The sequence below is a fragment of the Rhea americana genome, unplaced genomic scaffold (assembly GCF_003343005.1).
Source record: "Rhea americana isolate MKP2758 unplaced genomic scaffold, rheAme1 scaffold_150, whole genome shotgun sequence".
Classification (NCBI taxonomy): domain Eukaryota; kingdom Metazoa; phylum Chordata; class Aves; order Rheiformes; family Rheidae; genus Rhea; species Rhea americana.
In genome coordinates, this window is record NW_028185595.1 from 2,186,861 (window position 1) to 2,214,055 (window position 27,195).

At 35.8% G+C, this 27,195-nt stretch overlaps 1 protein-coding gene across 1 annotated transcript in view; it reads left to right on the forward strand.

Moving 5' to 3' along the window:
• Nucleotides 1-27,195, forward strand: part of RELCH (RAB11 binding and LisH domain, coiled-coil and HEAT repeat containing) — an 80,303-nt gene that overhangs the window by 50,233 nt on the left and 2,875 nt on the right. The window contains exons 13-28 of the mRNA XM_085299585.1: nt 2,558-2,629; nt 3,445-3,585; nt 4,121-4,285; nt 6,068-6,215; nt 8,390-8,546; nt 9,104-9,227; nt 10,321-10,369; nt 10,740-10,819; nt 11,471-11,577; nt 12,163-12,262; nt 16,375-16,457; nt 17,427-17,490; nt 18,954-19,092; nt 20,373-20,489; nt 20,902-20,990; nt 25,167-25,237. Coding sequence (XP_085155711.1) covers nt 2,558-2,629; nt 3,445-3,585; nt 4,121-4,285; nt 6,068-6,215; nt 8,390-8,546; nt 9,104-9,227; nt 10,321-10,369; nt 10,740-10,819; nt 11,471-11,577; nt 12,163-12,262; nt 16,375-16,457; nt 17,427-17,490; nt 18,954-19,092; nt 20,373-20,489; nt 20,902-20,990; nt 25,167-25,237 — 1,706 coding nt within the window. The remainder of the gene's footprint in view (nt 1-2,557; nt 2,630-3,444; nt 3,586-4,120; nt 4,286-6,067; nt 6,216-8,389; nt 8,547-9,103; nt 9,228-10,320; nt 10,370-10,739; nt 10,820-11,470; nt 11,578-12,162; nt 12,263-16,374; nt 16,458-17,426; nt 17,491-18,953; nt 19,093-20,372; nt 20,490-20,901; nt 20,991-25,166; nt 25,238-27,195) is intronic.

Below are 27,195 nucleotides of genomic sequence, written 5' to 3' on the forward strand. Positions count from 1 at the left end.
ATGTGCAGCATGCTGGGGTGGTAGTAACAGCTTGTCCAAAGTTGATTCTTAGTACAGCTTCATCTGTAGTTTCTCTTAAGCAAGTATAATTGACAGGAATCACACAATGGATAAGGTTGGAAGGGAACTGTGGAGGTCGTCTAGTCCAATCCCCCTACTCAAAACAGGGCCATGTCCAGTCGAGTTTTGCATATCTCTAAGGATGGAGACTCCACAGTCTCTCTGGGCAACCTGTTACGGTGTTTAACTGCCCTCACAGTAAAAAGGTGTTTTGTTGTGTTTAGATGGAATTTCCTGTATTTAAGTCTGTGCCTCTTGTCCTTTCACTGGATACCACTAAGAAGAGTCTACTTCCATCTTCTTTACTCTCCCCTCAACATATATTTGTGAAAGTTGACAAGATTCCCACTGATCCTTCTCTTCTCCAGGCTAAACAATCCCAGCCTCCCCTTACATGTCAGCTCTGTCTCTGAATCTTCTTCATGACTGTCTGCTGGACTCAATCCAGTAAGTCTGTGTTTGTCCTGTACTGGAGAGCCYGGAACTGGACACAGCTCTCCAGATGAGGTCGCACCAGTGTTGAATAGAGAGGAAGAATCAGCTCCCTCCACCTGCTGGCAGTGTTCTGCCTACAGGATGTTGTTGGCTACTTTACTACCAGGGCATATTGCTGGCTCACATTTAACTTGTCCACCAGGACTCAYGCATCCTTTTCTGCAAAGCTGCCTTTCCACAGGTTGGCCTCCAGCTTGTACTGGTGCATGTTATTCATCCACAGGTGCAGGACACTGCATTTTCCTTAGCTGAACTTTGTGAGGTTTCCAGCCTGTTGAGGTTCCTCTGGCAGCACAGCTTCTGGTGTATCAATCTCAATTTTAGAATGTCTGCAAACTTGCCAAGTATATTCTCAGTCCAATCACCTAAGTCATTGATGAAAAACTTAAACAGTGTTGGCCCCAATATCAACCACTAAGGTAAGCCGTCACAGACTTGCCTCCATCTGAACTTTGTGCTTTTGATCACAACTCTTTGAGCCCGACAGTTCAACCGGATTTCAGTCCACTTCATTGTCTACTTGGCAAGCCTGTATTTCATCAGTTTGTCTATGAGAATATTACAAGAGACACTATTGAAAATCTTACTGAAGGCTTGGCAGACAAGGGGAGAGCAGTACACTTGTGTTATCGTAGAAAGCTATCAGGTTGGTCAAGCGTCATTTCCCCTTCATAAATCCATGCTGACTGTTCCCAGTCACCTTCTTTTTGATCATATGTTTGGAAGTGGTTTTCAGGTTTATTTATGCTGTCACCTTTCTAGGGTAGAGGTGAGGCTGACCATCCTGTGGTTCCCTGAATCCTCTTGAAGAAGGATTTGCTTTTTTCCAGTCCTTGGGAACCTCTTCCAATTGAAATGACCTTTCAAAATTATCAAGGATGGTCTTGCAGTGACATTGGTCAGCTCCCTTAGCACTTGTGAATGCATCTCATCAGAAGTAAAGGACTTTTGTATGTCCAGGTTGTTTAGATGCTCCGTAATCTGATCGTCCTCTCCTGAGGGTAGGTTTTCTTTGCTCCAAATTTTCCCCTTCTCTCAAGGATGTGGGATTTCTGAAAGCAAATCTTACCAGTAAAGACCAAGGTGAAGAAGGTAATCAGTACATTGACCTGTGCTAAGACAGTTGTCTTATCAAAGCTACATACTGCATGACAAGAGAAAGAGAAATAGTCATATTACTTGCGTATCTTATGTGACAGGATCATCTTACTCACTTTTTCCTGTCTTTTATTCACAAAATGTATTGAAACGTATCACGTGTTTCATTGTGCAGCTATTAGTGTTCTTTTCTTACTTACTATTAAAGCTGACCACACTACGATGCAAATTTGGTTTAGAAGTGTGTCAAATATCTAATTTGTAAGGCATAATTTTTGAATGACCTTTGAGTAGAAAGAAAGATATGCAGGGCAGGATCAAGAGGTTCTCAGGAAGAGAAGCTTTTTCCAGGTGCATCTCAGATGTGTGTTGTTTCTGCTGGACTTGAGTGCAATAGCAAGCAAATATTATTGGCCTAGTACATGTGTTGTCATTGGACTCTGATTGCTCAGCAAGATCTGGGCAGCTGTGCTACACTGGTGGACTCAGATCGCTAGAGGGCACTTGTGTAGTTCTTGGAGGAATTGTGCTCCTGAAGGGCTACACAAGACAAAATATTCTGGGAAATGGCAGCACATAAGTTACTCACGTTCTTGAAAGCATATGTTTTATCTCATTCCAGCAACGTATAAGCTGTGCTGCACTCTTTTTTTCATGTAAATACAGGTGTACACACACTGTTCTCAGATTCTTCTCTTAGTATAGGCTCCAGTGTATAGGACAACCAAAGAAGAGTATAGCTGCCTTTCCTTTATGACCAAGTGCAGGAATTAGACTGCTTAGTACCTATTTGCGCTTCTACAGGCACAGCTAATGTTTATATAAAGAGGTGCATGCTTATCCTTGTATTGCAGTTCATTCTAATCACATTTTGACAGATAACCATTCTATTTCTCTTCACCAGATCAACCACAAATACCCAGAGAGGCGGCTACTGGTGGCAGAATCCTGTGGAGCTCTAGCACCTTACCTTCCTGTAAGTATTAACATTCACTCCTAACACTTTCTGAGTGAAAGCAAGGTGGCAACCTATTGTGTGACATAGCCATCCTTCTTAAATATTCTGAAGGGTGTACATTTCACATAGGCACTTGCATTGTATATCAAGTTTATGAGATTCAATAAATGAAGTTAAGGAGGAGACGGCTTTTTATAAAGGAAGACAGATCTATCTAGCTATAAAAAAGTCTTGATAACCGATATGGTCTGACCAAACTATCTTTGTTTCAGTAAAGATGAAGGAAAGATAGGCTCGATTAAGAAAATCACCAGTGACAAAAATAATTAGCTCCCAATAACTGAGTTTTTCTGACACTATGGAATGTTTTACATCAAGAGAGCTGCGTAGCAAACAAAGCAGCAAAATGTAGTCAGTGGCCAGCTGGAATTTGGATCTTCTGAAAAAGATGAAAGCAATCCAAATGAAAAACCCATTTCTCTGATTTAGCAACAGACTGATTAAAAATTCTCTTTTAAGTGCTCTTCCAAGTCTAGGCCTATAGTAGGTTTTGACTGTTGTTTGTTTTCAGTACGTACTTCAGTAATAGTTAAAGAACCTGAATTCTATGTTTAGTAGAACAAAAGGATCTCTGCTGAGGCTACTGACACTGAATCTTGATCCATCCTTTCTGTGGTGAGGACTGGGTGGATACTCATAAAGAGATCTGCAGCTAGAGGAGCAGTTTGTTGCTTGAGAGCACTAATAGAAGAGCAAGTATTTATGAAATACGGTATAAGCAATTATATTTTATTTCATCACATTTAACATGTATATTTCTTGTTTACAAACAGAAAGAAATTCGTAGTTCATTAGTACTTTCCATGCTTCAGCAAATGCTAATGGAAGATAAGGCAGATTTGGTACGAGAAGCTGTGATCAAAAGCCTTGGCATCATCATGGGATATATTGATGATCCAGACAAATATCAACAGGTATCATTTGGGATGCATTCTATACATATGAAGTGTATTCTGTAGTTATTTCATGAATAGAAGAATGTATAAGTTCAGATATTTCCATTAAATAGTTTCAGATACTTTTAGAAATTTGGATTATTCATATGAATATTGCTTTTTATTGTATCACCAAGACCAAAAAGAAAACAAATACTTACAAGCATCAGAAGTATCATTATTACTTCAGGAGTAAGCCTCATATAGAAGCTTCTCTAATAATTCGGTAATTCGCATTCAACAACACTTCACTATTCCCCACCAGAAGCTATTAACCAATCTGATATCTTTTGCTAGCAAAGATTAGTCAGCTACAGTAAAGCCTAATTGCAGTTCATCTTAATACTATATAATAACACTTCAGATGCTTAAAAATGAAGATTTTTCTCCTCCTATCTTTCAGTTTTTGAAGGCAGATAGGTAAAAACTTGTTTGATTTAGACCACATACTGTTTATCTTTCTTTTTTCCAAATTGTAGGAAGAATAATTATATTTTTTACTGTCTTTTGTCAGGGTTTTGAACTGCTGCTTTCAGCTTTAGGAGACCCTTCAGAACGTGTAGTTAGTGCAACACATCAGGTATTTTTACCTGCTTATGCTGCCTGGACTACAGAACTGGGAAATTTACAGTTCCATCTTATACCTACGCTGCTTAATAAGATTGAAAAATTGCTCAGGGTATGTGTTCAGCTGTTCCTGCATTGGAGAGTTTTCTGTGTCTTTATTACCTGTGTAGACTATCTCATCTCTCTCTCTCTCTCTCTCTCTCTCTCTCTCTCTGTATGTATGTACATATGTATATATACATGGTGTATGTGTATATATGTGTGTGTGTGTGTGAAAACGTACTTCTATTCTATGGGGGAGACTTTTTCTAGACTGTTTTTGTTACAGCTTCTAACTTCTACTTGTACTCTGTAGAAAAACAAATGCTTCTTTAACATTATTTTGTTTCAGAGCCTCATAGTCAAAATGCATTTTGGCAAACTCTTACTTCTGATTTTGATCAGAAGACAAAAATGTGTGTTATTTCAAATACATTTGACTTGTATTTAAATTTTTTCAAATGTCACACAGTTGAGTGTTTAGTTAAGTGCAATATTTATTGATTTTTTTAAAAAATAGAAGAATTTAATGGTTTATTAAGTCTTTTGCAGTTCTGGGTTACTTTGTCTGCAAATTCGGTTTGGTGGATATCTGGAAAGTGTTGAGACCGTATTATAATAGTAATGTACTTAGCCAAGATGCTTATTTTCAGAGTACAGGTGACAGATTTCTTCAGTTTTTAGTTTGGTCTCTCAGACCAAATCAGGCTTCCAAAATGTACTGAAAACTTTTCCTTCAGAATATCAGTATGTTCCTGGACATGAACCGCTAGATGCAGAAGGCTGTATTGTTTTGCTCTTTTGAGAGTAACTGACTAAAGGGGGACAAGGAGATGATGACATTAAAGTATGCTTGTGGTCAAGATAAATCAGGGTATCATGAATGATATGAGTGGCTGGTACAGCTGAGGGCTGTGCTGCCATACAGAGACACCTGGACAGGCTGGAGAGTTGGATGGAGAGGAACCTCCTGAGGTTCAACAAGGGCAAGTGCAGAGTCCTGCACCTACGGAAAAATAACCCTAGGCACCAGGACAAGCTGGGGGCTGACCTTGTGGAGAGCAGCTCTGCAGAGAAGGACCTGGGAGTGCTGGTGGATGACAGGTTGACCATGAGCCAGCAATGTGCCCTTGTGGCCAAGAAGGCCAATGGTCTCCAGGGGTGCATTGGGAAGACTGTTGCCAGCAGGTCGAGGGAGGTGATCCTGCCCTTCTGCTCAGCCCTGGGGAGGCCATATCTCGAGTACTGGGTCCAGTTCTAGGCTCCCCAGGACAAGAGAGACATGGAGCTAGTGGAGAGAGTCCAGCATAGGGCTATGAAGATGATCAGAGGGCTGGAGCATCTGCCCTATGGGGAACAGCTGTGAGAGCTGGGCCTCTTCAGCCTGGGGAAGAGCAGCCTGAGGGGGGGATCTTATCAATGTGTACAAGTACCTGAAGGGAGGGTGTCAAGGGAACAGAGACAAACTCTTTTCAGTTGTCCCATGTGACAGGACAAGAGGCAATGGGCAGAAATTGAAGCACAGGAAGTTCCACCTGAMYGTGAGGGGGAATTTCTTCCCGGTGAGAGTGACGGAGCACTGGAGCAGGTTGCCCAGAGAGGTGGTGGAGTCTCCTTCTCTGGAGATCTTCAAGGCCTGCCTGGATGCAACCCTGTCTACCATGCTGTAGGTGACTCTGCTGAGCAAGGAGTTTGGACTAGATGATCTCCAGAGGTCCCTTCCAGCCTTACTGATTCTATGAATATTTCTGTGTAAAAGTTCATCATGGTTGCCTTCCCTGGCAAGTAACAAATGCGTGCATAAGCAACAGACCATTAAAACTGAAAGCTTTAACTAAATTCCTGTTTGTTTCAGGAAGGAGAACATGGCTTGGATGAACATAAACTCCACATGTATCTGTCTGCTTTGCAATCACTGATTCCTTCGCTGTTTGCGCTGGTGTTGCAGAATGCGCCTTTCACAAGTAAAGCTAAACTTCAGGGTGAAGTGCCACAGATAGAAGGTAAATGATTCATTTCTCAAAAGTGGGTGTTCTAGAAACAAAGTATAATTTGGTGGCATATCTCAGAACACTATATGGTATTACCATTACTGTTAAATTCAAGGGAGGAATTCCAGAAATAGACCATAGGGTGCCTTTAACTGGAATTAATGTGTTACTACGTAAACAGTTGCTGGATTCCTCTATAAACTTTAAATTTTTATAACACAATCTACACAGTAATGATTTAAATTTCTCTTTCCAAACGCTTTTTTTCTAATACACCATTTTTTATATTGTATTTTCAGAGAAAGCAAGAACAAAAGATCAGATTTGTTGAATTTTTCACATTGTGAATTTTCTATCTTTAGTATGGCAGAGTTTATGCTTTTTTTTTTCTTCTTCCTTTCTTCCCTTTCCTTCTCCTCCCTCCCCCTTAGCCAGATTCCAGCATGGGAAGATTTGTCATGTCCTTTTACTTCGTTCTACTTTTTTCCCTTTTGGGAAAAATGTTTTCTGCTTCCTTTCCCCTCCTGCAACTCCCACTCCATCCCTGTGGAATAAGTCAGTCTTAATCCTTATCTGGTATTTAACTAATTACACATATCAGGTTATTGATACAGAGGAAATTTGTGAAACATGACCATCCACAAAATGATTGCCTGTAGAGTAAAGGAGGACTAAATGCTTTTTGGCTAAAATTTCTATATTATTTATGTTTGTGGTGCTCTGTGCTTTACGTTGCAAGCAGAATGCCTTCTCTGTGTCTAGTGACCTGGGTTTTTTTTTTTTGTATTTGTAATTCAGTGACTTGTAATAAAATACTTTTTGTCCTAATACACAACATGAATACTGAAAAAATTACGCTTTTCCGTCTCATGTGTCTATTAAATGCTTTTTCAGATTAATCTACTGTAGCAAATTCCTAAGTAATGCTTCCTTTTCCTTGCCCTTTTCTGTGCTTAAGTAGGACAAGTGTTTTTCTTCATCTCTGTTTTTATTTTTCCCTACTTTTAAAAAAAACCTTTGAGGAAGTAAAGCARTTCTTAGTTGGACTTTGCAAAGGTTCTGAAGAATAATTTTCCATTATTAGCCAATGCTAGCTCAAGAAGCCTGGCTTCAGTTTCAGTGATGTCTTAACAAATCAAGAACTTTATCAAGTGGTAAAATTATAGCCTCGTGTAAGAGTTTTATTATCTATTCTGTATCTACATAGTGCCCTGACAGAATGGATAACCTATTCATGAAGTTATTTGATCATCTGTCCCAGGCTATACGATGTTTTCTTCTATTACATTGTTAAGGTTTTACTGGTAATACCTGCTACATACAAGTGATAATACTGTATGTGAAGATACAAAGTATGGATTACAACTTTACATTTAAATGAGCTTGGAAAGTTGTAGTATGTTATGCATATTTGTAAAAATGTTAAATATGATACTGTTAAACTGTTCCAGATGACCTGAGTCATCTGAAGATGAGCACTTTTTCCCTGAGTAGTTACTGCTTAAATAAGGAATTCAAAAATTTTAGGCTTCAGCCCAGTCTAACAGTTTCTTCTTTCACAGAGATGGAGGAAAAAAGTCTCATGCACTTTCCACTAATCTGATAACATTACTGGAACTATGGGAAACAGTAGGAAAGATTGTTGTCCTTCAACTTCATTGCTGAATAATTATACGTAGGTTTGAGATAAACTGAGAATAATAGAAGCAATGTAATTACAGAAACGTTCTTGGTGTACTTTCAATCCCCAAATATTTAAACGGTCTAGAATATTCTGAGATTTTACTTCTTATCTGTAAATTCTTATCTTCTGATCATTTAAATAATTAAGAAGCTTGGGAGAGTGAGGGTTTCAAAAATACTTTATGTATTCATAAAGTGTTGGAACTGTCTGATTAAAGTGCAGCRTTAGAAGTTTTGCCTCCTAGTCTTTCTGCTATAAACTTGCAGTGTGCTCTTTGGGATCTTTCATAATCCCCCTGTTATCTGCATTTTCTCTTTTTAAAAGTGAGAGTAATACAATCTCTTCAGAGTTGGATTTAACTCACTGATTTTTAAAAAGCAATTTGATAAACTTAGTTATAGGGTTCTGAAAGGTTTCAGACTTTTTCTCCTATCTTTATTGACATCAGTTTCAAGGTATTTCATGTCTTTTGTTCACAATTGCTTGTTCTGTGCTGTTTCAGTGACTAGATTTCCCCGACCTGTGTCACCTCTTCAGGATGTGGCAACCATTATTGGAAGCCGTGAACAACTAGCAGTGCTGTTGCAACTTTATGACTATCAGCTGGAACATGAGGGTACCACAGGATGGGAGACTTTGCTATGGGTTGTCAACCAACTGTGAGTTAGTTTGTATCTCCTGGCTCCTAATATTAAAAGATGTGAAAGTTTCTAAAAATCAATAGTTCTTGAGCATAATTATGTTTAACAGTTATTAAAAATTAAAGTATAGGTGTGCTTAACTGCTACTAAATTTAAAAGAAGAAAAGATACTTCTTAAATTTTGTGTGCAGAAATGACTTATCTTGATTTTATTCAGGAAATTACAACTATATAGCGGATCATGTAGGTAATTACTTGTTCTGGAAAAATTTACTTTCATCTTTGCAACAATGTAGCCAATTCTCTGTTGAATAAAGATTCTTGCATTCTAAGTGTTTCATGAAACAGTTCTACAGTAACAGATGTCTGAAAACATAGGTCAGGCTTTTCTGGCATTCAGACACCTGCTTTCTTCAAATGTCAGGAATTACAGAGAATGCGTTGATAATTTTGTTGGAACCAGTGAGGCTAAAAAATGTATATTTACTAGCACAAACTATATACGTACAAATAAACTTGGGAGAGAAACAAAAGATCAAAGTAGTGCTTAATAATCTTTGTTTCCTAATTTTTAGGTTACCGCGGCTTATCGAAATAGTTGGCAAGATCAATGTAGCCTCAACTGCTTGTGTCCATGAATTCTCTAGATTTTTCTGGCGGCTTTGTAGGACATTTGGGAAAATTTTTACAAACACTAAGGTGAGACAGTGCCTCAAATATTCTACCAAAAGAATGTTGTGGTAATATAAATTACCCACATTTATGGTGGATACTATTTTTATGGTATGTCTGAATACAGATGTTTTATGTGACCCTTTATATTTGCTTGTCATATTGACTCCTTCCCTTTTGTACTTTTAAACTTGCTGCTTTTAAACTTCTCTTCACATCCTTTTGTATTCTGTGTTCATCCAATGACAGTTTGGGGATGGCCTTTTCATCTTATCCAACAGGCATTTAGGCAAAGATTTTGTTTTAACTGTAATTTGYATATTTGCCTTGTGAATGACAGACGAGAGTGGGAGAGATTTTCCTAATTTTAGTAATTTCACAATTCTCTTCCTTCAGAACAATGTACTTTCCAGGGTTTGTCATATGCTTAATACTTCAGCCTGTACTTGTCTGATAATTGAAAATGAATACTCTCCCTGCTCAAAGTATTTTCTATAAATGATATGTGAAAAGTTTTATGAAAGAAAGGTATCAATTTTTCTCAGTAAAAAAAAATCTAAATATTCATTGAAAAATACTATAAGAGGAAATGCTGAACCACTAGAGGATTACCTAAAAAAGATCATATTACAAAACACGGCTAGTATTGTATGCTGCATTTACAAAGGAGGTTAGTATCAGGCTCCAATCTTTGACACCCATTTCTGTATCATTACAACCCTTGCTTTCATAGAAGTGTTTTAATATTATCACACCTGCCTTTTGGAAGAGAGCTTCGTGGACATCAGCAAAGATGTAAAACCAAAAAGCTTTTTTACATAAAGCTTTGTGGAACTGTAAACCTTAAAGCCCAACTAAGCAAATTGCTAAGAGACTTCAACTCTTGTTATCGGGAGTGGTAAATGCTAACTTGTTGTAGATGCTCAATAGAAGTTTTCATTCCCTTATCTCATACTTCTAATTCTGTCACAACCTGTCTCAGCTTTTTAAAGATTCCTCTCTCCCCTTCGCCCCACCCTATCTTCAGAATATTTTTCTATTTTTTTTACATCTTATTTTTATAAGTTAACTGGCACTGGTAACTGATGGTCTTAAATGAGATTCATCATCCTTCGTGTAGGTCAAACCACAGTTCCAGGAAATCTTAAGATTGTCTGAAGAAAACATAGGTAAGTAGCTTTTTGCTCAAATTAAGAAAAATTGATCTTAACCTCAGCTGCAGAAAAAAAATTTTAAAACTGTTAACCTCTTGTCCAAGTAACATCTTGCTGGACTAGAGTTCTCAAGTTTGTCATTTTCTAAAATGTTGAAAATCTAATCTTAATCCTAATGGAACACTCTGAAATTGGACACTGCATGTGTATAAATAGAAAAAATCTCAAATCAGMATTGCCTTTAACATCATTTTGATATGAAGATATATTTGTGTTTGTATATATAAATAAATTCTTCATACACACACGCGCATATATAAAAAATACATAAATACTTAAATATATACAAAATATGTATATGAATAAATATTCAATGTTTCATTAGATTCTATAGCAGGTAACGGAGTGTTGACAAAAGCCACAGTTCCCATCTATGCAACAGGAGTCCTTACATGTTACATTCAGGTAGGTTTGGTTGTTTGTTTAAGTTTATACTAATAAAATTCTTCTACTTCTCAAAAAAATGTTTTATTTGAAATTTTTAGTCTCCTTGGACTTTGAAGATAATTGGATGAATAGGTAGCTTTTAATGCATTCAAGGCAATGGTTTTTAGTCAAGTTGTCAAATATATTTAGATGATAGTTTCCACTGTTAAAACTGGAATCAGTAGATCATAAAATAATGTCAGGCATCTTGACCACTGTTAAGTCTCAGACATTGACAGCTATTACATGCCTTTATCAAAGATATTAATGCTGTTCAGTGAATGGATTCTGGGTCATTTAACTGTGGCCCTTGCAAACCATAATTTTGTACCATTCTCTGAAACAAATAAGGAAGTAAATTGCCATTTGGGCACATCTTGGGTCCTCAAATACTAAAATAATGCACAATACTAAAATAAACAGTAATCCTCCAATAACCAGCAGTTATTGCTTGGCATATACATACTGGCTCATAGGAAAAAAATAAATCTTTTATCTTCTCATATACGTGCATTGAGATCAAACAGAGAGGCTAAATCTATTTTCCTTATTTGTCTCTTTCATAGCTTTAGGTCATCAGGACTGTAGCAATACTTCTGCTATATTTAATGATGTATACTTTTATTTTAGGAAGAAGACCGCAAACTCTTAGTTGGATTCTTAGAAGATGTAATGACCATGCTTTCACTATCCCATGCTCCTCTTGATAGCTTGAAAGCTTCTTTTGTGGAACTAGGGTAAAGAATACATCTTGGAATTAACTATATCTAAGTGCATTAAAAGCTTTTACTAAAAGCTCATAATCTATTTTTAAGTGTAATTTTAATAACTATGATGCTTCAGGCAAATAAAGCATATTCTTACTTTTTGTCCTTGTAGTTTCATGAAGTATAAACTTTCAATCTTTAGTTTTAAAGAGTGGTAAGGTGGTAAAAAAGTGAGGTGGTTTAAAAAAGAAAGTGTAAAAACTAAAACATCAGTCATTAAATATTAAATAGGAATTCATTTACTATTTACGACACTGTTACCTGATGTTCTAGATGTCTATTTTGCATTCAATTCAATGACATAATTTGTTGAAGATACTGTTCTTAAAGGGATTTATTTGTTTGTTTTTTATTTTTAAGAATGAACTTCAAAATACAACCAACTTTTGTAGGCAGCAACTAACTTGTATTTTATGTAATCCTTCAGAAAGGATAAACTTCTAAGTTTTAGACTTATAAGCAAGAGGTTTTTGAGACTGCATTTTTTCATTTTGTAGGTATAGGATCTCTACTAAGAGTAGGGTTTCTTTTGATTGCCAAATTGTTTTCTTTTAGTGCAAACCCAGCATATCATGAGTTGCTGTTAACTGTTTTATGGTATGGAGTTGTCCATACTTCAGCTCTTGTTCGATGCACAGCTGCTAGAATGTTTGAGGTAAGTGATACCCAAACTTTTTAAAACTGCAGTGTATGTGTGTGGGRGTTGTTTGTTTGTTTGTTTTAAGAGTAATTGAGATAATGTTGCTATGTGATTAAAATTACAAATGACTTAAATAGGTTGTGTACTGTGTGATGGAGCAGGAAGGTAGTGTTGTACGGTTGTGTCTGTATCCAGTCTCTATTTTACAGCGTGTATTTCATTAAGTAATTTATCGTTAGCCGCTGCAAGACTTTCTGTAGTAACTGTGTATGTGTTCTTTGATCTGCTGCTGGCTTGACTGTTGCATTCTGATTAGTGCATGCCAAAAACCATTTTCTGATTATAAAAAGCATTTCATTGCTGGAATATGTTCAAACCAGACTTCAATATCTTTTCAAATATGTTTGCCTAGGTCTGTAGGTAYATATAAGCAAGCATCTGTCTGAATTTTAACACTTATTTTTGCTTCTTAACATATTGTTGATAGCCTAATTCACAAGTTACCAATTTTCAATACTGTTTTTTATATAGTCCTAGTCGGTCTGCACTCTGATTCAAACTAGTTTCCATTGGTGCCAAATCTAGTAGTAAAAACATATTTAATCAATTATTATTTTTTTAACAAAAATGCATAATAATAATAAAATCAAATCATTTACAGTTACTCTATTTACCACAGAGTGACAACTTTAATTTTTGTGAGCTTTCTCTTAAAATCTATAAATTTGCTCAGAACACAAAGACTGTTACCTTTAACTATTAAGTTTACTTTGATTTCTACGTCATTCCTTTGTTTCATCAAGCATTAATTTAAAAAAAAAAAGGCATATACAGAAACAGTGGGAAGTATTCCACTTGCTGAACAAAGAGGTTATCTTTTTTTTGTGCGTGTGTGTGTGTACTCAAAAGACACACAAAATCGATTTCTCACACAAGCAATTGTTTATATCACACTCCATTCCATTTTCTTTGCAATTCTGCTACATTTTACTCACTGGATAGCTTTACAACGGGCCTCTAGCTGAATCTGCCTCCTTGTATGCATTTGCAAAAACAAATCTCAAGTCTGCCCTGAAAATAAGAGCAATAGCACAATCATAGCCATTAGTGTTCTCTACTGCAGTGCTGAGAAACACTATGGATAAAGCACTAAACRCTATTGTGTGACTTCAGTTAAATCACTTGACCGTTTCTTTTGTTTTCCCCTGTAAAAAAGAGGTGGCAATTTTTGGTTGCCCTTAAAATATTTCTGGGTTGATTTAAAATGTAACAGAAACATTGCCGTATTTTCTATTAGTAATACTAGAGCCCCCTTTTATTTGGTATAAGCATTAGACAAATCTGTGGAAGATCTCAGTTACCGCAGGCTGTTGTCCTGGTTGCAGTTTCCTTTCTACTGCAACTTCTTATGGATCATTTTTAGGCAGTCCTGTATGTTACTTGAGTTCTTGTTTCATAGTATATTTTAATTTTCACTAAATCATAGGAAACTTCCCTATAGACACTTTTCTCACTTGAAAATACTTCTATTATATTGCCATTTCCTTAATAACCATAGCATACCTATTTATGCATGGCAAGATGTATGTTTGGCAAGAGTCACTGCTAATATGCTAATAGATGATTTTTACTTTTGGAAGATTCCTTTATTCAAGGAACCTCTGACACCTCCGAGGTTGTTCCCCGGCAAAGCCCAGGGAGTGTATGATAGATAAAATAGAAGAGCACATCAGCAGCAGGACAGCTACCTGCTGTGTTACAGAGGTTCTGAGCAGTACAGTGGTCTGCAGAGCAGCACAGACATGGCTGTGATTTAGGCTTACTGGATTTAGGCTTACCAAGCATTTGTGGTCTATTCAGGAGGAGGAGGACACTGAAGTGTTTGGGAGCATCCCATCCCTTCCATCCACAAAGACAGAAAGCTTTGTGCTACCTGTTTCTTGAGGCTTAGTATGTATAATGAGGACCATGAGGTGAACTGTCAGAATCAAAGAATCAAAGCACAGGATAAAAACTTGCATTGTCTGCCTTGCTGTAAGAGCACATGCTGCTTGCTGTATGGCTTTGCCCRTCCAGCTCTTTCTTTCCCTTCTGTGTGCTAATGTTTTCTGTCAGTAGTTTTCCATTTGAAYGTTGATGCAAACAGATTTGACTGCTGCTGGTTTGAACATGAAGTGCACGGTTGAGTTGCAAGCTTTGTTGGTCTGTTCGGGTTTAAGGTTAGGGACACTTATCTTCAGAGTGACAATACGATTATAAAGCATGTTGTATTTTCTATAAGACAGAGAATGATGCTGTTTACCATGCTTTATCCTAAGTAGGAATGTGGCAGCCCACTTAGTTATGGAGCTGAGATGATGCTAAATTGTCTGCTGATTATACAAATCCCAAGCATTCTTGTTCAGAGCACTGCATTACCTGCAAGTCTTTTTCTCTGAATTAAAATTGGTAAAGAAAACTCAAGTCCCTCTTTGTTCAAAACTGAAAATAGTAAGTGTTCTCTGTATTAATCGATGAGAAAACTAACAAATCTGTATATGAAAGTAAAATCATCTTAGTTCAACAGTGAGCTATTTCCTTAACAGCAGTTTGAAGAATAGCCCTTAAGCTGAATGCATCAGCACTTTTAAATTGATGCCACTGTAAATAATTGTGAAATTTATTAATATTAAAATGTAGCACTTTAACTGCTACTTCTAATACCATGTGAATAATATGCAAAGGTTACAGCTTTTCCTTACCAGGATTCTACAACAGTAATGCACGCATTCTTGCACAGCTTAACAGTTCTCCCCCTCAGTATTTCCTCTTTCAGTTACTATCTGTAGGGCTGTAATATGTTCACTGTGCATGTGCACACACGTATACACTCTTGCTCACTCATATATTGCTTAGTAAAAATTATTTCTTTGTATGAGAAGATTTGTGGAAAGTTGGATTCCTTCCAGTCTTTCACTCTGAATTAAAAAAAAAAAAAATCAGTTAGCAAAAGTCAGTTAGCAAAAAGCAAGGAATTGAATGTTTTATCATGATGGAATTTGAATTAGAATATTGCTAAAGAGTTGGAATATATTTCAAATTTCCATCTAGAAACTGCTGCTAAGCTCTGCTTAATCCCTAAAAATGGCAAATATATGCAGACTTCCTTACATGAAGTACAAGATGAAAGAATCATGGCTTTCCCATGGCATATTAAAATGTTGATTTTATTGAATATTAGAGAAAGCTTGGGATTTATCATTTTTTAAAATCGGTAGTTTTTTATTTGTAGCATACATACATAACTAATGTAAAAGGGCAGCTGCTACATCCATAAGTAATGCTTAAAAAGAAAAGAGGCACCTTTAAATTTAAAGAATTTCTAGGTATTTATAGGTAAAGATAAATTTCACAGTGATCTGTTTTTAATATTTGGGATGCATTGCAAAAAAATAGATGCATTTAGTACATGGAAAGACTTGGWAAAATGTATCACATGAATAATTCATATTTTACTTTTTTATCTTTTTAAAACCTGCCTAGACCAGCAAGGGTAATTTGGGATATTTCACATACACTGCATGTATGACTGCTAACTCTAAAGTAGTTCTAAAAGTCTTTGAGGAAAGCTTAGTGGTATCTGGGAAGGTGCTATTTGTCACATTTCCAAAGTTTGCAGTAGCAGTCTGAAACGAACTGCTCAGTGCTGGAAATCTCCACATGTTTCATCTAAGCAAAGAAATCCATACTGCATCTGGCGGTTGCACACTGTGATGAAATACCATTTTGCTGAGTTAGGTCAACATTTARATTGAACTGTCAAACCTAAAACTTGGATTATAATACACAAACTAGCTGTCAGACTTTATCTAGAGTTCATTTGAGTTTTAAATTAGCTGAAAATGGAGAAAATTATATCGTATCATTGAACTTGTTAGGCTTGTGCTGGTTGCCAGRCTACTTCAGCTTTCTTCATGCCTTTGCATATATGAAGCTTTACTGTAGCAGTATTTGCTTAGCTTCTAATTTTGGTTTGCTTTTTGTGTTTTTTCTCTCTCTCTCTTGGTTGTGCCGTTCTTCTTCCCATGATACTGTGCTCACTCTTTCCGTGCATCACCTGTGATATTCCCCCTGCTCCGACCATTCAGCTGTTGGTGAAGGGGGTACATGAAACTCTGGTAGCTCAGAGAGTTGTTCCTGCTCTCATTACTCTCTCCAGTGACCCTGAAATGTAAGTTTCCTGACTGTCTTATACATCTAGCATCCCTCTTAACACTTAGGAAGAAATAACCATCAGTCCTATTCCTTATTCTAGCTGAACAAAAATTGAGTTACTTTAAAACAAATGTAACTTTAAAATCACTTATTTGTAAATAAAAAGGTTTATTGCAACACCTAGAATTAAACTAGGTAAAATTAATGAATAAAATTTTAAATAGAAAATTTAATCAGTATAATAAATGCTTGATTTTAAATAAAAGATTTTGTATTAACATTCTCAAATTTAAAATATGCTTAAATTATCATTTTTAGCAGCAAGCTGCATATGAATGTATTTTATAATGCTATCAAATTTACTATTGCAAAATTAAATAATATCTGCAATACAAAGAATGAAATAGCCATGACTGTATCTAATTTTGATAAACAGCCCATGGTACTTCCATTCCTGAATGTGTTTGATGCAGCATTCTGATGTGATATTTCTTTCAAGCTAAGGAGGGATGCTTTGCTAATCTCACTAACAGGTTATTACCAAAACAAATGCTAGAGCATGAATAGAGTTTTACTTATTTTAATGTCTTGTGTGGATGATAAAACCAAGAAAAACCCAAGAGTCTGCCTGCCCATCCTCAGTCACAGCTAACCCAGTTCTCCTTCCAGTTTACCAAACCATTTTTTATTGCATGTTGACTGGTTTACAGCTGACTCTTCGAGGCATGAGTGAAGCCTTAGTTGACAAGCGGGTTGCTCCGGCCCTTGTTACCTTGTCCAGTGATCCTGAATTGTGAGTTTCAGATTGAGACCTTGAGTTAATCCTGTCTGTCTTTTTCCTGGTCTGCTTTTTTTTTTCGTTTGTTTGTTTTGTCATTGCTAGAAACTAATGTATCTTAAAATACTAAATCTGGGTTTGCTTTATTTTTAATTCATTTTATTCGTAATGTTTAATATATTTTAAAATCTTGTTTTTCTCTTGTAGTTCCGTGAGGATTGCAACAATTCCTGCTTTTGGGACCATCATGGAAACAGTTACTCAGAGAGAGGTAAGAGTCCTACTTGTCAGACTGTTGTCCTTGTTGCATAAGAAGTGAGTGATTTTTGATAAATACAATAACTCATTAATGGACTTGGGGGGGGGGAAGTGCTTAAAACTTTTTTCTCCCTTGGTTATATTTTCTTCCAGAATGCTTTCCTATTTTACAAGTTATTTAGGGAAACAAACAAACCCCTTAACTAAGAAAAATGTTTGCTTCAAAGTATTAAACTGTACTTTTAAAAAATATATTTAGAGGAGGGAATTTTATGCTAGAAGATGGGACATTGCCTTAGAATGTCCTGGCTGGCTCCAGCTACAACTTTAGAAGGGCCCGAGTCTCCTATAGTGCTTGTTATATCTGCTTATCTTTGCAGCTGTCTCAGAAAGCCTGTGATATCTAAAGTGATATTAAAGACATGATAGTAAAGTAATTGAAATTATCCTTGCAATCTCTATGGATTTTCTCCTTGTTTTTTGAATGATGAAACTGTAGTAATAAATCAGATTTCTTAACAAGATATCCAGGATTCTGCTCTAAGCAATAGAAATATATTTCGTTTTATATAATAACTGTATGAAAAAAAATCTTTTTAAAGTTCTCACAACTTTTTGCAGAGCTTGCATTCTTCCTGTAATTTCAACATGTTCTAAAAGAATGTGTTTGAGGAAATGTGAGCAAGAAGTTGAAGATGACTCATAAGTACTTGGAAGATGGATAAGTTACAATTTTGTAGTTTGGAATGCATGTCTATAATCAGTTTTGAAAGAATACTGATTTGTTGCCACATAAAAATTACTGTATCCGTTGCACTAATTACAATAAATCTTGGAGTACAGAGGTGATACCTCCTTCCAAAATGTATCAGAAAATGTTGTTTTTACACTTCAAATGAAAATTAAATATTTATTTAAATGTAGGAAACTTTSTAATTCTAGGCATATTTGTATTTCACTTTGCTGGTCTTTAGTAGGAGTAGTCTTTTTAATTGTGTTTATTTTTATGGTGTTTACCTTGCATTTGTCTTCTGCAGAAAATTTCTCAGCAGAATTCTCAGATATCTTACTAATTGAGATATATTTTTAAAAATCTAACGTGAATTTAATTTCACATTTCTAATTAAACAGCAAAACTCCAAAGATAGTAATATAGTAAATGGGCAATTTTAATAGCAGTTAAGCATTGAGAGTACCAAAACCAAGGAAAACCCAGAAGGACAGACTGGCAAGATGGAAGCGTGTGTCTGTAGCTGTAGATAGATCACATTAAGACACTGTTAAAAATCTTTAAAATGCAGAGCTACATCAAAGAAATTGGAATATGTTGTGAGAAAATTTTGTTAATTAATAGAAAATATAAGATTTATGATCTGAAATATGGAAGATTTATAGACATATTCTGAAGTGAACAGAATACTTTTTTTAATACCCTCATTCTTTTGTTTACTTTTTATTTCTCTGGGAATATTTAAGCTTCTGGAAAGAGTGAAAATGCAGCTGGCTTCTTTCCTGGAAGACCCTCAATATCAAGATCAACATTCTCTACATACAGAAATCATAAAAACATTTGGAAGAGTTGGACCTAATGCTGAGCCCAGATTTAGAGATGAGTGTAAGTTGCGTCAGCAGGAGGATGCATTCTTCCTCTTTCTGTCCTAAAGAAAGTACTATGTGATTTATTTTGTTTTCATAAAATGTTCCATGAAAACTCTTGCTTTCAGTGCTTGATATGTTCCTATATTTAAGACTCTGTTAATTCAATTCTCATTTTACCTAACACTACAATATACACAGAGCCCTGACACATGGCTATTAAGGATTTGAGAGCCAAAAGAGACTGATCAGTTTGCTGTGGAGCAAATCTATAATTGCTTTCTTTGAATTACTTGACATTTAAAATGCCTGCCTCTCCTCTCCTTCCTCCCACCCCTGTGCGGTGTCAAGTATCCCACACAACTTAAAGCATATGGAGTAGCAAAATCAGTTATTATACTAGCCCAAAGTTATTTGTAACTGAAACATAAGGGGATATCATACCTCCAACTATGAGCATCTAGTTTAGCTAGTAAAGTTCTTCAGATAGGTTTCCTGTGTGGTCAGAGAGTCCAGCGTACGGCTACAAAGATGATCAGAGGGCTGGAGCACCTGCACTATGGGGAACAGCTGCGAGAGCTGGGCCTCTTCAGCCTGGGGAAGAGAAGACTGAGGGGGGATCTGATCAATGTGTASAAGTACCTGAAGGGAGGGTGTCAAGGGGATGGGGACAAACTCTTTTCAGTTGTCCCATGTGACAGGACAAGAGGCAATGGGCAGAAATTGAAGCACAGGAAGTTCCGCCTGACCGTGAGGGGGAATTTCTTCCCTGTGAGAGTGACGGAGCACTGGAACAGGTTGCCCAGAGAGGTTGTGGAGTCTCCTTCTCTGGAGATCTTCAAGGCCCGCCTGGATGCAACCCTGTCTACCATGCTGTAGGTGACCCTGCTGAGCAGGGGGTTTGGACTAGATGTTCTCTGGAGGTCCCTTCCAACCTTACCGGTTCTATGATTCTATGAAATTTTCTCATGATATGTGTATCTCTCTGACTTATTAATTGTATTTATAGAAGAGAAACATACTTTAGAAAGCTTCAGCAGCACTGGAGTAGGTGGTGCAGAATATTTTCTATAAACTGTTACTATTCTGAAAGTACTCTGATGGAGGTGAAAATAGTTTTATTTCAGATTTTAATTGATGAAATAAATAAATCTGCCAGGACAGGCTAATCAAAAGCCATTATCTGCAGCTCCCACATTGGTATCTGTGATGCTTCAGATGCCTGTCATTGTCACTTAATTGTTTTATGCTAAGCAAGCATGGAAAAACTTAAGATAATTCTAATGCTTACTTTTACAGTTGTTATTCCACACTTACACAAGTTAGCCTTGGTCAACAACCAACAGTCTGTGGATTCCAAGAGACTGGATATTGCAACCCACCTGTTTGAAGCCTACAGTGCTCTTTCCTGTTGTTGTATCCTTTTCTTAGGGGAGGTTTAGCTCTTAATTCTCTTAGGGGGGAAAGGATTAATATTTGAGAAATAACTAAGTTTGTCTTTGAATATGCAAGGTAAAATATGATATGCTCAGCGTAGAGATCTTCACAGAAGATGTAAATGATGGCTACTTTCAAAAAAAAAGTCAAAATCAAGTCCTTGATCTTAACTAGTATCTTAAAACAATTTTAAATGCAAGGGGATTGGTATGAATATATGAAACTAAATATATTTATTACCCTTCTTTTTTTATYATTATTTTTATTTCATGAAGTGCCAAATCCTGTCTGTTTTCTTGGATTTGTGACTGTAGCTTGTCCTTGAGTTCAGTAGGATAAAAGTGTATATCGGAAAACAGTATTTGTAATGCCTTGACAGCCTGGTCTTTAGTTATTTCAGAGGATTTAATGGTCAATCACTTTTTGCCTGGACTTAAGTGTTTACGAACAGACATGGAACATCTCTCACCAGAGCATGAGGTACGTAGTTAATGTTAGCAACTGTGTATGAGGTACAGATGGCAGCACGAATTGAAATGTAACAGTATTTAAAACCAAGTTAAGAGTTGTTCATTACTAGCCTCAAAATGGTGTGGTTTGGTTTTTGTGTTTGCTTTTTTTGTAAGGAATAAGTTACATTCAAATGCTTAAAAACTGAATATACTTTAAAGACTTAGAAATAAGTGGAATACCTCTACAGAGAAACTGTCAGAAATGCCAGTAGAAACACAGTTCCTTGGACAATGAAGAAAACTCTCTTGCCATCTGTTTTTTCATCAAAACAACTATATACCAAAATCAATGGCCACAATATGTCCAAGGTAACACAGATGAATAGTGGTGGAGTGCAAGACAGAAACAGTAGGCAAGCTCAGGAAAAGAGGGAAGATGAGGAAAATAGAGTACTGAAAGATATGGCATGAATCATAGAAAGCAGATCACAACAAGCAGACAAGATCAATATGGGTGTTACCAAAATCTCACCTGATGGAAGGAAACCTTAAAAGTAGCAAAAAAGTAGTAGTAGAGTTGAGGAGAAAATTGAAAATTTTGGCCATACACTTTTTTTGTAAATATTTCAGAAATTTAAATACTACAAAATTGAAATACATAGCGATTCAGTCAGTAGTAGAGAATGAGAAGAGTAATTTAGTTACATGTTGGGAAAAAGTCTTTACAGTTTGAACACTTGATGTAGTAGAGGGGAAGATGTAATCAAAATGTACAAAATTAAAGCTGTTCTGCATAAATGCCTTTTCTGAAGATTAATAATGCACTTCAGGGATTACTCTACTTGAGAAGAATAATTACTTTCCTTTTTTAAGTGCAGAAGTGACTTAACTGAGACTAGACTATATTTTCTGAAAGTGCTAAGTTCTTACACTTGGTAACAGCATTCCTTCTTCCAGTCATATTTTAAGTCTGATAACTTGTAATCTCTCTTTTTTAAAAAAGAAAAATATTATTCTTGATCAGTAGTACATTTTATTTAAGAGATGGAACTGCAGATGACTTTAATTTGAGAGGCCTTAAAAGGATATAATCTGACTTCAGAAGCCTGAGTCAGAAGTGACAGTAGTGATTTGAACACCAGTCAGAGCAACAGAATTGCACTTCCTTACTCCAGGCAGCATTGGAGAACATCTGACATTGATCATACTGTGTGTTCAGTGTGAGCTGGGAAATGTACTGTGTTGGGAAGTCTAAGAGTATGCTTGAAAGACCCAGTAGGCAAAATTTGAATTTAATTTAATTTTCTATCCTCTCATATTCATAAATGGCTTAATTGACAGGTTGATTTACCTTAATACTTCATTTTTCTATAGTAGTTTGTGCAACTTGTGAAAGTTTTTGAGGGCATAATGAGTTCATATGATGCCCTAAATTAAGACAAAGCAGCTTATGTGGTTAAATTTGAGTCTTGTAGCAAAAGGAGTTAAAGGCTCACATCTCCTTAAAAATAAATAAGTAAATAATAGAGGATTGAGAGCTGTCTTTGACACATTCTGCCTCATTGTGATTGATTGTCTTTAGGCATGATGCCAAGTACTCTTATTTTTTTTTTCTTTGTCTCAAGGGAAACAAATACAAAAATATTTACTTGAACTCCAGTTGCTTAGAAAACTTGCAAGCACTTTTATTCGAGTAATGGAAATCTCATCCTTAACATAGCTACTTGCTGCAACAATATGGTTGTAGGCACCATGGCAGAAACCTCTGAGACCCAGTTAGTTCAGGAGTATGTCTTTCAAGCTTTCTGTCTTAAAAATATATTTTCTGTAGTAGACATGATTTACTATTTCAAGTAGCATTGGACATTTGGATATACAGAATTATCTTTTTGTCATTATTTTGTTTGTTATGCTGTTATCCATGATTCAAATGTGTATCAGCTACAAAAATGTATTTTCTCATTCATGAAGCCTTAGCTCTTGAATTTGTTTGTCATCCTGGAGATGCAGCATTTGTGAAATTGGCTGGTAATTCCTTTCACTSATATAAACTACAGCAAAAATCAGTTATTTAACCTAGACGCTCCCATCTTTAAAATAAATAATTACATTTCAGCTTGTGCAAGTATTTTGTCAGTCTCTCCAATTCCATGACAAGACCCTTCTTTCCCCATCTCCCCTTACTCTCTTCCTCCTTGAAAATTTCCCGTGGACTAACAGGATTTTGTGAGTTGAGTGGTAGATAAATTCAGTGCTGAATAAAAATATTTAGTCCATCTGCAATATTTTTTCTAATATTCAAGCACAGGTTAGATTGAATATCTCTGTTAAAGATTGTCAAAATGATTTTGTAGTCAGTCCTATGACCAAATGCAGAGAACTCATCAGAATAAGTATCTGCAGTATTTCTAACTATGGTACTATAAAATTGCTATGTGATCCTGTATTTATACCTTTCCTCTGTTACACACTGAACTTTGAGACAAATTAATTTGAGAGAGAAGGAAGAATTACTCCACTTYGGAGAGTTAAGTAACCTTCCAAATTAGGGCTTTGCAATGGAGGGGATCTACAGGTGTTTCAATGATTCTGGGTCCTTCTTGAATTAGATTCTCCCCAGGAACAAGCCTTCATGTTGTTGATATTTAGAATGTCTAGGTTCAGACAGACTTTAAAAAAATTTAGAAGTGCTCCACTCCAGAGCTATAAAAGCTAACTATGGTCTCTATGCTTAGAAATGTGAACTTGCTTCTTATCCAGAAAGAACAATAGCTTGTGCTCTCGCTGCAGCTCCAAGTGCATTCCTCTTGTACATCTATGCTTATGTGTTTAGAGGTTTTCTTAATATTCTACTAAATAATAGCATATTTGACAGTACAAGCTGTAGTCCTGTTAGACTGGTACGTTGGTTTGAATGTTGTTGCTTTCTGAAACATTTCTGGATATACAACACGTGCTACCCAAACTGTTTCAACTGTTGAAATAATAGTTTTGGAGAAATATGGTGAAGTGTGGTCTGGTCTGGTCTGCAAATCAGTGCCACTTCTTAGCAGTATAACAAACAGTTTAGAATGGTATTTTGTGCTGCAGCTAATCCTAATAAGGGTTTGGCAAAAACCAGCTTTTTGATATATATTTATTTTAAATAGTTGTTACTTGGTTAGTAATCAGTGGCTGATCTGCATTTTAGGGGTTGAAATTAGAGGGCATTTTTCTTTATTGTTTTTGGAAAAACGTTACTAATTCCAATTGCTTATAGCAGTGAGATTGAAATTCAGTATCTCAAAGTGCTTAGTTTTCTCTTAAGCTGTGAGCCAGAGAAAGTTTCCATTTAGGCAGTGGGTGTGCAGGCATGTTTATGGTTTCACACTGTGCATCCTAATTGTTTTGCTTAACMGTTTCAACTGCTGTTTTTCTAATTTGTTAAAACAGTATTACTGTGGTGGAGAGAGTTATATGTCTGTCCAACAAAATGTATGATTTYTTCCAAAACCTACTATTGGGAAGCATTGCTTTATTTTTGGTGTGGTGGAGAAATGTAAGATGTCAGGATTTTTGTGGGAGTGTTTAGTCTTAAGTATTATGCAGAAACCATTAGCACTGGAACTGCTAAAAAAAAGAAATAAATCCTCAATTTATAGAAGTCGTGGTAGACAATAGTCATATGATATACCAAGTTTGCTGTAGCACTTCCTATTCATTCATAAGCTGTCTCAGGATACCATATCATCCTTTCCCATTCCTATTTTTTCTTTCATGTGCAGTGCTGATAAAAAATGATAATTTTAAGGGGTACTTGAAAACTCTATAAGAAAAAATAGAGGGAAGATAGAATGTACAGCAAAGTTAATTGCAAATTAATAAAAGCACTGTTTGAAAAAGGAAGATACTGAAATTATATCATAAATGAGTCTGCTTTAACTCTATATTAAAATAAGAGGGGGGAGAAAGAGGAGAGAGTCTTCTGCTCTTGTAACTATTTCGAAAACCTTTTCTTCCTTAAAATATTTTGAGTGACTTTGGTTTTTTGTAGTCACAAAGCATTAAGAGATAATTGCAATTTAAATGCACTTGAAAAACACAGGAGAAACTCTTTAAACACTTCTGCTAATGTTGGGCAAAGCTGAGGGGTAGATTTAGTATAAAGTGCTAGTGTAAAAGGAAAAGAAAAAGGTCCTATGTATCTCCTYTTTATGTGTTTTAGGTTATTTTAAGCTCCATGATAAAGGAGTGTGAACAGAAAGTGGAAAACAAGACCGTCCAAGAACCGCAGGGGTAAGACTTCTACTTCTCTTTTTCTGTGCATCCAGCCTAAAATTGTGTGGAGTATATTCCATAATGATATCAAAGACTTGTGGCTAGAAATCTTGCATTGACTGTATTTGGAAGCAGATTTTAGGAACTTTAATTCAATTTGTGGTAAAACACAGGGCAACATACTTTTATTCATATCATAGCGATGAAATTGTTTTCCCAYGTTAGCTTATTCTTAATTTTTGGTCCTTTTAAAGCAATAATTGAATTTCTGCCCTGAATCTGAGAATACAAGCGATGGTCAGCTTAGGAAAATTGATGTGCCATGCACCTTGCAGCCTTCTTTCATGGCGGTGGCCTGCAGGCTGAAACCATTGTTATAGCAGTGGTTAAAACTTACTCCAGGCCTCCATTTTTCCGTATGTATGACTAGTGCCCAGGAAAGCATTTTCTCTGGTGTGTACAGCAACTCACCTGTGTGAATGCTCTGTTTGCTAAATATGATTGTTCTGGGGAAACATCGTATATGTTGCACATTAGTGATGCACCCATTCTACAAACGCAGAGTAAGTCTGCTATCCAGTAAGGCATCAGACACATGGAGTATAGGCACCAAATTGCCTCATATGGTAGAGATGGAATCGTGCATGTATTATATATGTATATATACATACATGTACATATATGCATGGTAATGTATATAGTTATGTGCACATATATACATTATCATGCATGTGTGTATATGCACACATATGCATGATATATGCAAGTATATATGAGCAAATATTTAAATGCAACTAAAATATATTATTAATTTTTATTAACAAGATGAAAGCACATGCATGAAAATAATACTTSATGCAAAATTAATCATACGATGCTGTTGACTATCTTATCTTTGCCCTTATTATAAAAAAGCATGTTCAAAAAAAAGGGAGCACAAAAAGATAGTTTTGTTGAAAGATTAAACTTTATCTTTTTAAATCTTGGATCCTTTTAATGGTAACTTTTGTTAAGCATTTTCTTTAGTAATTATCAAGGTAGTTTAATTGTGGGAAATAATTTGTTTCAAACTGATTTTTATAAAATGCTCAATACAAATGTTTGGTTTTGCCCAAAGCTTCCTCACAGAATTTGGAGAAATCCATGTGGCAAATTCATTCATGTAGACAGTGGTCAGAAATGTGATGTTTAACAYTATTTTTCTGTTTTTGCTTTTGTGTTTGGTTTGGTTTGGCTTTTTTTGTTTTTAAATCATGAGTAAATGCCAGGACTTCTCTATAGGACTGCTTTCTTTAAATAAGGTATATTATTGCCYTGTTAGGTTTTCTGATTATTTTTTGAAGGTGAGATTCAATTTGTTTGATTTCTTACTGATTTTACTGTGTGTTATATATTCAATTTTTATAATAATTGAAGTCCTTTTTTGATATAATTAAACTTTCAAGTATCTTCAGTGTTGTGAATTGTATAAATATTCTTTTAACAGTAAAATCACGTTAGGAAACATTACCTTCTAGACACTCCAGTACTTAATTTCTTATTTTTAGCAACTTCAGAACAATGACTGATATTCCTCAAAACTTTTATTTTCATATTTTCAATGTCTATTTAAAGCATCTCCTATTTTTCCCTAAAAGCATTATCAGAGGATAGAATGATTTATTTGCAACTTCAGGTTTGCCAACAGTTTCTAGGCTTTCTTTTCTGAAAACTTTAATGCCTCTTTACTACCTTTAAAATTTTTTTTTTGAATTCTGGTAAAGCAATTTGGAGTTAACTTCCACTTGACCTATTTTGATGCAGACTGTCTAACAGAACTTGTTGTAACCTTGCAGACCAAAAAGTCATTTCAGTCTTACTAATGTAAACGAGCTTCCAGGATCTTGTAATCTTTTATATAATTTTGAAATGCAGAGTCCACACTGAGTTTACAAGTGAGAATTTCATTGTTAGTGTTTTTTAATGTTGGTACTGTT